General features: G+C 36.9%; 1 protein-coding gene across 1 annotated transcript in view; it reads right to left on the minus strand.

Moving 5' to 3' along the window:
* GRID2 (glutamate ionotropic receptor delta type subunit 2) overlaps positions 1–16,149 on the minus strand; it is a 1,620,720-nt gene that overhangs the window by 601,121 nt on the left and 1,003,450 nt on the right. Inside the window, exon 5 of the mRNA XM_052642062.1 lies at positions 4,483–4,536. Coding sequence (XP_052498022.1) covers positions 4,483–4,536 — 54 coding nt within the window. The remainder of the gene's footprint in view (positions 1–4,482; positions 4,537–16,149) is intronic.

Genomic DNA, 16,149 nt, shown 5'->3' on the forward strand with positions numbered 1-16,149 from the left:
AAGATTTCAGCAAACCATCTTTGAAAGACAGATCCCTGAAACTTTAAGTAGAGACACTGGGGTGTTTTAATAACTTTATCTATTATAAATAAAGCAGATTTTAGTAACGATATCAAGCAGTGTGCTATGTAGTATAATTTGAAAAGATTATATTTATTGTTGTGTTGCTGGTATGTTTATGCTCTCTTAACAAAAAAGATCCTTTGATGCTTCCATAAAGTTTAACAGTAATGTGAAATTATTATACATATACCATGAAACATGGAACAAAACCAACTGCAGACTACAAGTGTGGAAAGAGGAACAGAATGTCAACTTTCTGCTTGACAGATTAGTAGAGAGCAGTTCAATTAATCACCAAACTAGAAAAATGAAAAATATTCATTACACATATTCAAATCTCAACCATAACCACAACTTCTTCACTGCAGAACTAAGCAGTGATTAGCAGAGAATAATGGCTTAAACTAAAAAACTAGTATTTAAATAAGAAGTCAGGACACCAAGGGTCAGGTTTAGTATCATCAGGGAATAGAAGACTACATATAGCATTATGCTTCTTGCTGCTCTAAACAGTGTGTGTGTGTGTGTATACATTAAGTGGTATTGAAACACTAAGTGGTATTGACCTGCTCTGCCTAAAATTACATCTCTGCTCGAGGACTAGTAAGGAGGGCTGCGGGTAAAAAAGAGCTAAGGGTTTCAGTAACAAAGAGAAGTTACATTTATAACAATTTACAGTAGGAAACTAACATGTGGATGAGAAAAGAACTGAGGTTTTCTACACTGTGTTCTATACTTCTAATATGTATTTATGTATGTATATCTTCTTATCTGAATTTCTAACTTGTAACACTTAAATAAAGTGCTAGGCCATCTGCTTCGTGACTCTGAAGGGATGAAAATACTTATAAGGAAAGGCTGTTCTCTGCTGGATCACCTGATTGCAGGGAAAAGATAAATACCATTTCCAACTACTAGCATATGATTGGGAGAAGGCAATGGCACCCCACTCCAGTACTTTTGCCTGGAAAATCCCATGGACGGAGGAGCCTGGTAGGCTGCAGTCCATGGGGTCTCGAAGAGTCAGACACGACTGAGTGACTTCACTTTCACTTTTCACTTTCATGCTTTGGAGAAGGAAATGGCAACCCACTCCAGTGTTCTTGCCTGGAGAATCCCAGGGACGGGGGAGCCTGGTGGGCGGCCGTCTATGGGGTCGCACAGAGTCGGACACGACTGAAGCGACTTAGCAGCAGCAGCAGCATATGATTGATTACACCATATGAACTAGCATAGCCTCTCATTATTACAGCACATTTGATGCAAATGAAATAAATATACTGTTTTCAAGCTTTAGCATCAATTTGTATCATGATGCACAATGCCAACTTTGATTTATAGTTTCTCTTTGAGAAACTGTTGGTGCAATAAGATTAAGTAAATGTTTGCAACCCATTTTAAAATTAGCAACAAAATAGTAGCTACACAAACCAAACTAATCAGATTCACAACGTCCATGTTCAAACAAAATGGGCATTTGCAAGTTGCTGGACTTCGTTGTTGTTGTTGCTCCTTTTAGAGTTTATTATTTTCTTAGGAAACTTGAGGAATTCATGTTTCTCATTTTATGAAAATTAAGATAAAATTTGATTCATTTATTATAAACAGACCTATAAAACAAATAAAGGTAGTGAGACTCAAGTTTCCTGAGGCATATTTCAGAGAGAATGAGGTGGCTGGATGGAATCATGTAGAATTAAGTGGGTTGAGCACAGATAAATATATGGATGGTATTTCTTAGGGATGAAAGTACAGAAAATATGCTTGATCTCTGATTTTTTTAAGCCTAGTTTAGGGAAAAAATATAATAACCAATGTAAACAGTGCGGGCTGTGACCATGAGATTTTTCAAAGACTTAAGTGGTATTGACCTGCTCTGCCTAAAATTACATCTCTGCTCAAGGACCAGTAAGGAAGACTGTGAGTAAAAAAGAGATAAGGGTTTCACTAATAGTAAAAGTGAAGCTCTAGTTATAACAATTTACAGTGGGAAACTAACATGTGAATGAAAAAATACCGAGGTTTTCTATACCGTGTTCTATACTTCTAATATATATTGTTTTTCGTGTGGATTGTTTTTTTGTAAAATAGGGACTCAAATTATGAAACAATTGTTGAAGGACATCATTTGTCCTAATATTTTATGAAATAAAACTTAATGAGAAGTTTAACAGAATGAGTTACAATCTTTATGAAAGATACAGTAAAATATAAGCCATTGCTCTTTCCATAAATGAAATGCATACTACTCAACTTCCTCTTTATAATATGAAAAAGCAATTTCTTCCATAGCACAAACTGACAAGCAAGCAGTAGACAGATGGTCATTGGTGCCATGGGAAGCTCTCTCTACCTGGATTCACATTTTCAAGATACAAGGATAACATTAGAAGTTAAGTTGAATATCGGGAAAATGTTAATTCAGGGGTCCTGAATTAAGATTGCAGAAGCAATCTTACCAAAGAATAGAAAAGAATGGGCATTTCCATTTATCAATTGTAAGTGTTAATTTGTTTGATTAATCCATGTCTCTAAAAAGGCAAGAAATCACTTTTTCCCCCTGGTCATCGATATTGATACAAACAAGTAAAACAGCTCCAGTTTGTTTCATATCAAAATAGCTGTGTGGCCTAGTCCTCATCAGAAGCTGGGGGTGAAGCAAAAACTAGAAATTAGGAGGATTCTCTATTTCAAAAAATAGTAATCCAGAGAATATTAAGCTAAAGACAAAAAGTAACAGAAAACTTATTGGCTCCTATAAGATTGAAATTTAGGAGCATAAATTTCAAAAATGTAATCTATAAGGAAAATTAAAAAAAAAAACAAAAAACAGGCAACAACAACCAAAACTTTAGACTGGAAAAGATTAAGTTTTAAATCTCATTATTACTACTTAATAGTTGCATAATATTTGACAAATCATTCGATTTATTTGAACCTTAGATTCTTTGGGGAAAAAAGAGATAAAAATACCTAGAAAAGGTATTTCTAGGTATGTGGTTTGTTTGTTGTCTCCCTTTCCCTTAATCCATCCTGATGTTTAGTCATTCTAGATTGACTTAAAAACTTCACTGAAAAGCAGATCTGACATACACACATTATCTGTGGGGATCTCTGAAGAACACATCTTAATGTGACATAAGAAATACAGTGACAAATCATGTAGAATCAAAGTCTGGCAGGCAAAAAACAGGTTTGTAAAATGTTTCCAGTACCTTTAAACTGAACAAACAAGAACCATCAAGAGAGCTAAAATTCAGCAATGAAGGGTGTTTAGGAGAAACAACTTGAAACTAAGAATCATTTTTATTTCTCTGTATAAGGAAAGGCAAGACCCCATTTCCTCAATACTTTATAACACTATTTATTATTCAACAAAATAATATGTGAGTAAGTGATCTGTGAACTTTTAATGTACTCTGATCATTAATGCAATACCATTTACTGAGTGTCATTTGTCAGGCACCATGTTCAGAGCATTCAATAATATTTCACTTAATTTTCATTAAGAACTGGTAAAGTAAATGTTGTTATACATACAGTACGAACTAACAAATAACCCCTGAGGCATAGGATATTTTATTATATATCCAGAGTAACACAGCTAGGAACCAATTTCAAAGTCAGGATTGAGCCTATCTTGCTGAATTCAAGACTAGAATTCTTGCCAAAAATGCTGCTTTGCTCCTGAGATAAAATGTATTATTCTATAATTCAACATTAGTATCATTTGATAAACAACACATTATTTTTTACATAAGTAATAATAGATATACTGAATACTAGATCATTATCTCATTATTTGACTGATCTACTCATTTTCCTTTCCAACTCTGACAGGCAGGTGCTAATGGAACAACTTATTTCACATGCTCTCATGTTATAATACTATATTTTTAATGTTATGCATTGTTTTTGCAAAAAAAAAATCTTTCACAAGAAATTTGACAAGTCGGTGGATTTTAAAACAGTTGTGTTTCTTTTTGAAAAGCAAAACAATCTGCTCTTATTTATTCATATTCATGTGGGAACTATTTAATCCACTTGTAAGGGGGTGGGATATAAAAGTTCTAGAAACAACAGTAAAATATAAATGGAACACAGGCCCTCCACTGGGAGGGATTCACTTTGCTTACAAAGGAGAACTGTACTTTTTATAAAAATTATCTCTGATGTAAGCAGTGTGTGCCAACGGAAAAGGCTAAAAGATACTTAGTGGGGAAGACGTTCTGTATTTATTTTATTCATACAAAGCCCTTTATAATTTGCAAAAACTCCTTATTCTATTTAATGGCATCCTTTCAGTGAGCTGAAAGTTTACTCTGTGTTCTGTTTCCTGTTAGAAGTTTAAGGCTATAGCTGTGACTATACATATGAAAACAGGACTCAGAATTGACAGTAAGGTTTAGTTAGATTTACCTCATTTATAATGATCCAGTGACAGTCAAAAGCAACCAAATTAGTCTCCACAACCTGGAACAGAAAACAAACCAGCTATCAGTCAGCATTAATTGTGAAAAACAAACCAAACTAAAAAGATATATTTGACAAATGACAAAAATATATCACATGCCGGAAAGGTCCTTTTCAACTGAAAAGTCAATGAAAGTGGAAAACCGTTACAGAAAAACATGGTAGAAGCATTTGTGTTCATCTTGTAAGCGCAGTGTAGACTCGCTAAGTTTGAAAATAAAGTTAATTAAAAGCCTAGAAAAAAAAAGGCTTCAAATGAAAAAAAGAATACAAACAATACCATTTTTGTGATTTAACTGAGTACAATTTGCATTGAATTTCCTAATCCAAATAAAGCTTTGGTGACCTTGTATCATCTACCTAATAAATATCTAAGGATATTAGATATCTTAGATATCTAAATATCTAATACCTAATATATCCTTCCATTATCTGGCTCTAACTTAATATTCTTATCCATTACTTCCCTGTGTATATGTTTCGTCATTGTCTTGACAAAGTAAAATGTCCATGTTCTAAGAAGTTTTGAGTATGCATATTGAGGAGATCCAATTGTAAAATTACCTGAATGAAAAGACTATAAGGGGGATGGAAATTATATTAGCACAAGTTATAGCTGGTTAATTTCAGTAGTTTTGCCAATAATATGAGCAGAAAGAAAACTTATGTAAAAGAAAAAGTAAACTATGTATAGGTAGCAACCTTGACTGAATAGCTTTAAATAAATTGATTCTAAATTATCCTTGGCTTAGGCCAAAAAAGTAACCCTATTGCAGTGCATTTCCATTCTATCCAACTTCATCATGAACATCCTAAGACATGTTCTTATGATTCATGCCATGGAACATATAGATAAAAGTTAGGTTAGATTGTTTTGTAAGAGATTGCTGCGCTATTTTCAGCAGTAACACCAAAAGGTCAGGTTTTAAGTGAAGATGCTTTCTAATAACTAGCAAGGAATTGTTATAAAGTATGAATTACTTGGAGATCAGTCTTGAGTGTTCATCGGAAGGGCTGATGGTGAAGCTGAAACTCCAAGAATTTGGCCACCTCATGCTCATTGGAAAAGACCCTGATGCTGGGAAAGATTGCGGGCAGGAGGAGAAGGGGATGACAGAGGATGAGATGGCTGGGTGGCATCACTGACTCGATGGACATGAGTTTGAGTCAACTGTGGGAGTTGGTGATGGACAGGGAGGCCTGGCGTGCTGCAATTCATGGGGTCGCAAAGAGTCAGACACAACTGAGTGACTGAACTGAACCAAACTGAACTGATGAATTATTTTTGGAGAGGAAAATGGCAGTCCACTCCAGTATTCTTGCCTGGATAATCCCATGGACAGAGAAGCCTGGTGGGCTACAGTCCATGGGGTCGCAGGGAGTCTGACACAACTGAGTGACTAACGCATACACGGTGCATAAATTACTTTCGGGGGTTAGTCTTTGTCCTACTGAGAAATGCCTACTGAAATATCCACTGAATCATGAGAAACACAATTGGAATTACATTTATGTGAGTCAATACTTTCTCAATTATATAATTATTTGGAGAATATTTTTTAAATTTTGGTATAAATTTTATACTATTTCCAAATATATCATCACATAGATTCCTATAACCTTACTAAGGTGACTTGATAATAAATATCTTATCATAGAAGTGAGGACATGTGATCTATTTTTAAGCTATGCTATTATTATTGCTTTTGAAATACATACATGTTCAACTTTAGGTGAAACAATGTAGAAAGTATGACCAATGGCAGTTTTCAATTTTAGCTTAAGAAGTCATTTTATACCAGTAATGGCATCCATTGTTTCTAATTTAATCATTATTTTACTTTAATCATCTTAAATAAACTATCACCAGTAACTTATTAGCAATAAAAAGTGTTATACAAAAAAAGTGTTATAAAAGCTATCTATTTATATTAAGTGTATATTTATATATTATGTTGATATGTATACATGACCTACTATTATATCTATACCAGTGTGTAATATATATATATATTAATATATATATATCTCCAGAGAAATAAATTTTACACTAGAGTTAAAAGAAAAGGTAAAAAGGAGTGATAATAATATTGTTTATGTTTTTCCCAATCAAATGGAGCTAAGGTGAACACTCTTAGGAAAGACAAATTTACACATAAATTCTCAGTTAATTTTGTAGATAACAAATATCAAACAACTATTATAAATACTAAATCAATACATCTATCTGATAATTTAACTTTTTATTCATATTAATCACTTTCCATTTGATATATTTTAGACTAAGTAATGTATCGAACTAACTGCATTACCAGCTTGAAGGACTGAATTAGTAATACATCTGGACAAAGGATTAAGAAGATCTGTAAGACATTCTAGAATATTCTAAGTCTTCATATTTATTTACACTTATACTAGGGGCTTTCCCAGTGGCTTAGTGGTAAAGAGTCTGTCTGTAATGCAGGAGACTTGCAGGAGACACAGGTTTGATTCCTGGGTCAGGAAGATCCCCTGGAGTAGGAAATGGCAACTGACTGCGTTATATTCTCGCCTGGAAAATCCCATAGTCAGAGGAACCTGGACAGCTACAGGATCACGAGGTTGCAAAAGAGTCAGACACGACTGAGCAACTAAACAACAACATACCAGAACTCGGATCAGAGAAATTGTTTCTTCTTCTTATCTTTCTTACTTAAGTAGCACATTTCCTATTTCAGCAGTAAACATATTTTAAGCCAATGAAAAGGATTAAGCAATTTGATTGAAATATTTATTCCTTTTTATCTTTCTAGTGGGAACCTATTTTATACTTAATTCCATCACTTTTATAGTTGTTTGGTTTCATTCTATGGACTTGTATAAACATCTAGCAAGTTAGTACAACCTAACTATATTATTTACTCCCAAATTTCAATTTTTGTTGATTGTTATGAAATAATAAAGGCCCTACAAATAATGTATACTGTATTACCATATAATAATAAGCACTCCCCAAAAGATCACGTGATGCTTGGGCTATGAAAGACAATGGCAGTAAGAAAAGATTAACCAATGGTTTAACTAGTAGGTTTGGTTACAATATAACAGGAATAAAGGAAGTAGGGGTTTTCCTGGGTTATCTGTTTCTCTCCCTTCTTGTCCCATGCTTCTCACGTAACACTACACATGTATACATTAATAACATAGAGGGAGCCAGGTTCATATTCATATAGAGTTGCTTCCACATCAACGTAGAGTAACACAGTTATAACAAATGAGACTATCCTACTTCCCAAGCAGCTTAGCTTACTTTAAGAAAATTGAACAAAAAAGGGGGAAAAAAATCAAGTCCTGTCAGGAAGACAAGCAATGAGTAAGGACAGGCCATCTGTCACTGGCAGGAACTTTAGAACTTCTGAATCTTTGGAAAAGCCTGACAATTTATCACCATGTCTTCCATCATCCGTTCTCAAATCTTTAGATGTGCTAAATATAAGACAATCCAAAGCAAAGAAACTGCCGGAGCATATATCTCACTGGTAATAAATGTGGAACAGTTCCTATGAGCACAGAGGACAATTTAATTGACTCAACAATAACAGCAGCATGCTGTTTTTCACTCAGCCTTGTAGCTTAACTAAATGAAGCTCACTCCCTTTGCAGGATATACTACATAATCCACATTTGTGTGAAGGGTTCCCGTGCTCTGTGCATCTGCAGCAGCAAACATATCAGGTGTTTGCGTGCTACTACTGCCCATTGACTTTCACTTTTCACTTTCACGCATTGGAGAAGGAAATGGCAACCCACTCCAGTATTCTTGCCTGGAGAATCCCAGGGATGGGGGAGCATGGTTGGCTACTGTCTACGGGGTTGCACAGAGTTGGACACGACTGAAGCGACTTAGCAGCAGCAGCACTGCCCATTCCAAATTGTCAAGTGGAATCCTTGAGTGATAGTCTACCTTGGGAAAGGCACTCACAGTTATCTGGAGCAAGTGGCCAAAGAAATACTGAAAAGTTACTCCCATCCTGGCTCCTCATCTACTACGATACTATAGCTTATATCTGCATTTCTCGAACTGTATTCTGTGGGACACTACTTTCCCTAAAATTTGTTAGCTTTCTGTAGCCAAACCCGATTTACAAATGTTGAGTTAAGCCAAGTTAAAGAGATGTGTTACTGCATTAATCCTCAAAGCTTTTAACAGGTTAATATCAATACTGAAATATAACTAACATAAAAGTCATATTAATGTGCAACACTGTTTCATACATTATTATTTTGAGCATATGGCTTCAGACTTAAGAGCATGAGCTCTGAAGTCAGAGATTTTTCTCCATTATCTTACAGTGTGACTTTGAACATATGACCAATTGTGTGGCCTCAGTTTCCTTCTTTGTCATGAGGGTTAATGACAGGACACACAACGAAACTACCACCAAGAGTCATGACAAAGGTTAAATGCAGTAACAGCTCATACTAAAAACTCTCAGTGAATACCAACACCTTATACTTTAATAAATGTGCTTTATGGATCTCCGAGGTACTTGGAACTTAGCATATTCCAAAAGATTTTGATCATGGAAACCATTTTTCCCCACGGCAAATCTCATGGGATTAGTACTTTTGGGGAGATACAGACTGGAACCTATGCTAATTTAGTCACACATATTTAAGAGTTCTAAAATTGTACTGAAGCACCACAAGAAAATTCATAATTTCAAAAGCATGGCCTTACAATAATCCTAGAGAGAGTTTTCCAACTAATAAAGGACATTTTTTTCACAAAACAAAAACTTATACAAAAAGTTGAATCAACATATTTTATGTAAAACCCAAATGCATATGTAATAGTTCTAACAAAAGAATAATACTTGTTCTTTTTTCATTTTTTATTAAATCTTTTAAATTTTTATCCATTTCTAGTTAAAATAAGATAAAACCAAATCAACACTATTTCTTTTGCAATAAAATATAGAAGATATGTATCAAGTATAAAATTTATAGTACATAATAGATTATTAGCAAGGAATTCATGGATTTACAGTACAAACTCAATATCCAATTGTCTGAGTGTCATATATGGGTCAATTGTACTATTAATACAATAGAGTTCTGCTATAAAACACAATACAATTAAATACTGTAATTTTCTGAAATACAGAGTCATAACACAAAGCCTCCAACTTCAAGGACATTAAACATGCACATGGCTTTACTTTGTTTTTGTTTTTAGCTTATTTGGTCTTCTTCTCACTAGAAGAAATAAGTTCAGTCAGTCCCTCAGTTGTGTCCAACTCTTTGTGACCCCATGGACTTCAACACACCAGGTCTCCCTGTCCATCACCAACTCCCGGACTTTACTCAAACTCTTGTCCATTGAGTCAGTGATGCCATCCAACCACCTCATCTTCAGTCAGCCCCTTCTCCCACCTTCAATCTTTCCCAGCATCAGGGGCTTTTCTTTCTTTTTTTTTTTTTTTTAATTTTTATTTTTACTTTATTTTACTTTACAATACTGTATTGGTTTTGCCATACATTGACATGAATCCACCACGGGTGTACATGAGTTCCCAAACATGAACCCCCCTCCCACCTCCCACCCCGTATCATCTCTCTGGATCATCCCAGTACATCAGCCCCAAGCATCTCGTATCTTGCATTGAACATAGACTGGCGATTCGTTTCTTACATGATAGTATACATGTTTCAATGCCATTCACCCAAATCATCCCACCCTCTCCCTCTCCCTCAGGGTCCAAAAGTCCGCTCTACACCTCTGTGTCTCTTTTGCTGTCTTGCATACAGGGTCATCATTGCCATCTTTCTAAATTCCATATATATGTGTTAGTATACTGTATTGGTGTTTTTCTTTTCACCCTGTATAATCGGCTCCAGTTTCATCCATCTCATTAGAACTGATTCAAATGTATTCTTTTTAATGGCTGAGTAATACTCCATTGTGTATATGTACCACTGCTTTCTTATCCATTCATCTGCTGATGGACATCTAGGTTGTTTCCACGTCCTGGCTATTATAAACAGTGCTGCGATGAACACTGGGGTACATGTGTCTCTTTCAATTCTGGTTTCCTTGGTGTGTATGCCCAGCAGTGGGATTGCTGGGTCATAAGGCAGTTCTATTTGCAATTTTTTAAGGAATCTCCACACTGTTCTCCATAGTGGCTGTACTAGTTTGCATTCCCACCAACAGTGTAGGAGGGTTCCCTTTTCTCCACACCCTCTCCAGCATTTATTGCTTGCAGACTTTTGGATCGCAGCCATTCTGACTGGTGTGAAGTGGTACCTCATTGTGGTCTTGATTTGCATTTCTCTAATAATGAGTGATGTTGAGCATCTTTTCATGTGTTTGTTAGCCATCTGTATGTCTTTTTTGGAGAAATGTCTATTTAGTTCTTTGGCCCATTTTTTGACTGGGTCGTTTATTTTTCTGGACTTGAGCTGCATAAGTTGCTGGCATATTTTTGAGATTAGTTGTTTGTCAGTTGCTTCATTTGCTATTATTTTCTCCCATTCAGAAGGCTGTCTTTTCACCTTGCTTATATGAGTCAGTTCTCTGCATCAGGTGGCCAAAGTACTGGAGTTTCAGCTTTAGCATCAGCCCTTCCAATGAATATTCAGGACTGATTTCCTTTAGGATGGACTAGTTGGATCTCTTTGCTTTCCAAGGAACTCTCAAGAGTCTTCTCCAACACCACAGTTCAAAGCATCAATTCATTGGCACTCAGCTTTCTTTATACTCCAACTCTCACTTCCATACATGGCTACTGGAAAAAAACATAGCTTTCTCTACATGGACCTTTATTGCTAAATAATGGTTCTGGTTTTTAATAAGCTGTTTAGGTTGGTCATAACTTTTTTTCCAAGGAGCAAGCGGCTTTTAATTTCCTGGCTTCAGTCACAATCTGCAGTGATTTTGGAGCCCCCCCAAATAAAGCCTGTCACTGTTTCCACTGTTTCCCCATCTATTTGCCATGAAGTGATGGGACCAGATGCCATGACCTTAGTTTTCTGAATGTTGAGCTTTAAGCAATTTTTTCACTCTCCTCTTTCACTTTCATCAGGCAACTCTTTAGTTCTCCTCTTTCTGCCATAAGGGTGGTGTCATCCTTATGACACCTATCTCATACGCTAGCAAAGGAATGCTCAAAATTCTCCAGATCAGTCTTCAACAGTATGCGAACCACTAGATTTAAAAAAGGCAGAGGAACCAGAGATCAATTGCCATGATCTTAGTTTTCTGAGGTTAAGTTTTCTAAGGTTAGTTTTTCTAAGGTTTCCTTAGTTTTTCTAAGGTTATTCTAAGTTTTTTTCTATGGCTTTCTAATTTTTTCTTAGTTTTTCTAAACTTAAGTTTTCTTAGCATATCTGAGGTTATTGATATTTCTCCTGGCAATCTTTATTCCAGCTTGTGCTTCATCTAGTCAAGCATTTCTCATGATGTACTCTGAATATAAGTTAAATAAGCAGGGTGACAATATATAGCCTGGAAGTACTCTTTTCTCATGGAACCAGTCTGTTGTTCCATGTCTAGCTCTAACTGTTGCTTCTTGACCTGCATACAGATTTCTCAGGAGGCAGGTCAGGTGGCCTGGTAATCCCATCTCTTTAAGAATTTTCCACAGTTTGTTGTCATCCACACAGTCAAAGGTTTTTTGGCGTGGTAAATAAAGCAGAAGTAGATGTTTTTCTGGAACTCTCTTGCTTTTTCAATGATCCAGTGGATGTTGGCAATTTGATCTCAGGTTCCTCTGCCTTTTCTAAATCCAGCAGTTCACATACTGTTGAAGAATGGCAGGAGAATTTTGAGCATCCCTTTGCTAGCATATGAGAAGAGTGTAACTGTGCGGTAGTTTGAGCATTTTTTGCATTGCCTTTCTTTGGGATTGGAATGAAAACTGACATTCTCTAGTCCTGTGGCCACTGCTGAGTATTCCAAGTTTGCTGGCATAGTGAGTGTAGCACTTTCACAGCATTATCTTTTAGGATTTGAAATAGTCAACTGGAATTCCATCGCCTCTGTTAGCTTTGTTCATAGTGATGCATCCTAATGTGCAGTTGACTTCTCATTCCAGAATGTCTGGCTCTAGGTGAGTGATCATACCATCGTGATTATCTTGGTTGTGAAGATCTATTTTGTATAGTTCTTCTGTGTATTCTTGCCACCTCTTCTTAATCTTAAGCTTATATTAGGTCCATACCATTTCTGTCCTTTATCAAGCCCATCTTTGCATGAAATACTCCCTTGGTATCTCTAATTTTCTTGAAGAGATCTCTAGTCTTTCCCATTCTGTTCTTTTCCACTATTTCTTTGCATTGATCACTGAGGAAGGCTTTCTTATCTCTCCTTGCTATTCTTTGGAACTCTGCATTCAAATGGGTATATCTTTCCTTTTCTTCTTTTCCTTTCACTTCTCTTCATTTCATAGCTGTCTGTAAGGCCTCCTCAGTCAACCATTTTTCCTTTTTTGCATTTTTTTCTTAGGGAATATTTTGATAACCGTTTCCTGTACAATGACATGAACCTCCATCCATAGTTGTTCAGGCACTCTGTCACTTCTAATCCCTTTAATCTATTTGTCACTTCCACTGGATAATCGTAAAGGATTTGATTTAGGTCATACCTAAATGGTCTAGTGGTTTTCCCTACTTTCTTCAATTTAAGTCTGAATTTGGCAATAAGGAGTTCATTATCTTAGCCACAGTCAGCTTCTAGTCTTGTTTTTGCTGACTGTATAGAGCTTTTCCATCTTTGGCTACAAAGAATATAATCAATTTGATTTCAGTATTGACCATGTAGTGATGTCCATGCATAGAGTTCAACTGTGGAGTTCATGTAGAAAGATGAACTCCCCAGGTCGTAAGGGGCCCTATATGCTACTGGAGAAGAGTGGAGAAATAACTCCAGAAAGAATGAAGAGATGGAGCCAAAGCAAAAACACCACCCAGTTGTGGATGTGACTGGTGATGGAAGTAAAGTCCAATGGTGTAAACAGCAATATTGCATAGGAACCTGGAATGTTAGGTCCATCAATTAATGCAAATTGGAAGTGGTCAAACAGGAGATGGCAAGTGTGAACATCAACAATTTAGGAATCAGCAAACTAAAATGGACTTGAACGGGTGAATTTAACCCAGATGACCATTATATCAACTACTGTGGGCAAGAATCCCTTAGAGGAAATGGAGTAGCCATCATAGTGAACAGGAGAGTTCAAAATGCAGTTCTTGGATGCAGTCTCAAAAATGACAGAATGATTTCTGTTCATTTCCAAGGCAAACCATTTACTATTACAGTAACCAAGCCTATGCCCTGACCAATAACTCTCAAGAAGCTGAAGCAGAATGGTTCTATGAAGACCTACAAGACCTTTTAGAACTAACATCCAAAAAAGATGTCCTTTTCATTATACAGGCCTGGAATGGAAAAGTAGGAAGTCAAGAAACATCTGGAGTAATGGGCAAATTTGGCCTTGGAGTACAGAATGAAGCAGGGCAAAGGCTAATAGAGTTTTGACATTGTACAAGAGACAGGGATCAAGACCATCCCCAAGGAAAAGAAATGCAAAAACGCAAAATGGTTGTCTGAGGAGGCCTTACAAATAGCTGTGAAAAGAAGGGACATGAAAAGCAAAGGAGAAAAGGAAAGATATTCCCATTTGAATGCAGAGTTCCAAAGAATAGCAAGGAGAGATAAGAAAGCCCTCCTCAATGATCAATGCAAAGAAATGAGGAAAACAACAGAATGGGAAAGGCTAGAGATTGCTTCAAGAAAATTAGAGATACCAAGGGAACATTTCATACAAAGATGGGCTCGATCAAGGACAGAAATGGTCTGGACCTAACAGAAGCAGAAGACATTAAGAAGAGGTGGCAAGAGTACACAGAAGAACTGTACAAAAAAGATCTTCATGACCCAGATAATCACGATGGTGTGATCACTCACCTAGAGCCAGACATTCTGGAATGTGAAATCAAGTGGGCCTTAGAAATCATCACTACAAACAAAGCTATTGGAGGTGATGGAATACTGGTTGAGCTATTTCAAATCCTGAAAGATGATGCTGTGAAAGTGCTGCACTCAATATGCCAGCAAATTTGGAAAACTCAGCAATGGCCACAGGACTGCAAAAGGTCAGTTTTCATTCCAATCCCAAAGAAAGGCAATGCCAAAGAATGCTCAAACTACTGCACAATTTCACTCATCTCACACACTAGTAAAGTAATGCTCAAAATTCTCCAAGCCAGGCTTCAGCAATACGTGAACCATGAACTTCCAGATGTTCAGGCTGGTTTTAGAAAAGGCAGAGGAATCAGAGATCAAATTGCCAACATCCACTGGATCATCAAAAAAGCAAGAGAGTTCGAGAAAAACATTAATTTCTGCTTTAGTGACTATGCCAAAGCCTTTGACTGTGTGGATCACAATAAACTGTGGAAAATTCTGAAAGAGATGGGAATACCAGACCACCTGACCTGCCTCTTGAGAAATCTGTATGCAGGTCAGGAAGCAACAGTTAGAACTGGACATGGAACAACACACTGGTTCCAAATAGGGAAAGGAGTGCGTCAAGGCTGTATATTGTCACTCTGCTTATTTAACTTCTATGCAGACTACATCATGAGAAACGCTGGGCTGGAAGAAGCACAAGCTGGAATAAAGACTGCTGGGAGAAATATCAATAGACTCAGATATGCAGATGACACCACCCTTATGGCAGAAAGTGAAGAGGAACTAAAAAGCCTCTTGATGAAAGTGAAAGAGGAGAGTGAAAAAGTTGGCTTAAAGTTCAACATTCAGAAAACGAAGATCATGGCATCTGGTCTCATCACTTCATGGGAAATAGATGGGGAAACAGTGGAAACAGTGTCAGACTTTATTTTTCTGGGCTCCAAAATCACTGCAGATGGTGATTGCAGCCATGAAATTAAAAGACGCTTACTCCTTGGAAGAAAAGTTATGACCAACCAACCTAGATAGCATATTCAAAAGCAGAGACATTACTTTGGTAACAAAGGTCCATCTATCAAGGCTATGGTTTTTCCAGTCGTCATGTATAGATGTGAGAGTTGGACTGTGAAGAAAGCCAAGTGCCGAAGAATTGATTGTTTTGAACTGTGGTGTTGGAGAAGACTCTTGAGAGTCCCTTGGACTGCAAGGCAGTCCAATCAATCTATCCTAAAGGAGATCAGTCCTGGGTGTTCAGTGGAAGGACTGAGGCTGAAACTCCAATACTATGGCCACCTCATGTGAAGAGTTGACTCATTGGAAAAGACCCTGATGCTGGGAGGAATTGGGGACAGGAGGAGAAGGGGACGGCAGAGGATGAGATGGCTGGATGGCACCACTGACTCGATGGACGTGAATCTGAGTGAACTCCGGGAGTTGGTGATGGACAGGGAGGTCTGGTGTGCTGTGATTTATGGGGTTGCAAGGAATAGGATGTGACTGAGCGACTGAACTGAACTGAACTGAAGAGAATGCACTGGTCATAGCAAACATCGTCTTCCAACAATACAAGAGAAGACTCTACACATGGACATCACCAGATGGTTAATACCAAAATCAGAAGAACTGGAGCCACTGGGGTATCATTTGTGTGGTTTCCA

The sequence above is a fragment of the Budorcas taxicolor genome, chromosome 6, assembly GCF_023091745.1.
Source record: "Budorcas taxicolor isolate Tak-1 chromosome 6, Takin1.1, whole genome shotgun sequence".
Lineage (NCBI taxonomy): Eukaryota > Metazoa > Chordata > Mammalia > Artiodactyla > Bovidae > Budorcas > Budorcas taxicolor.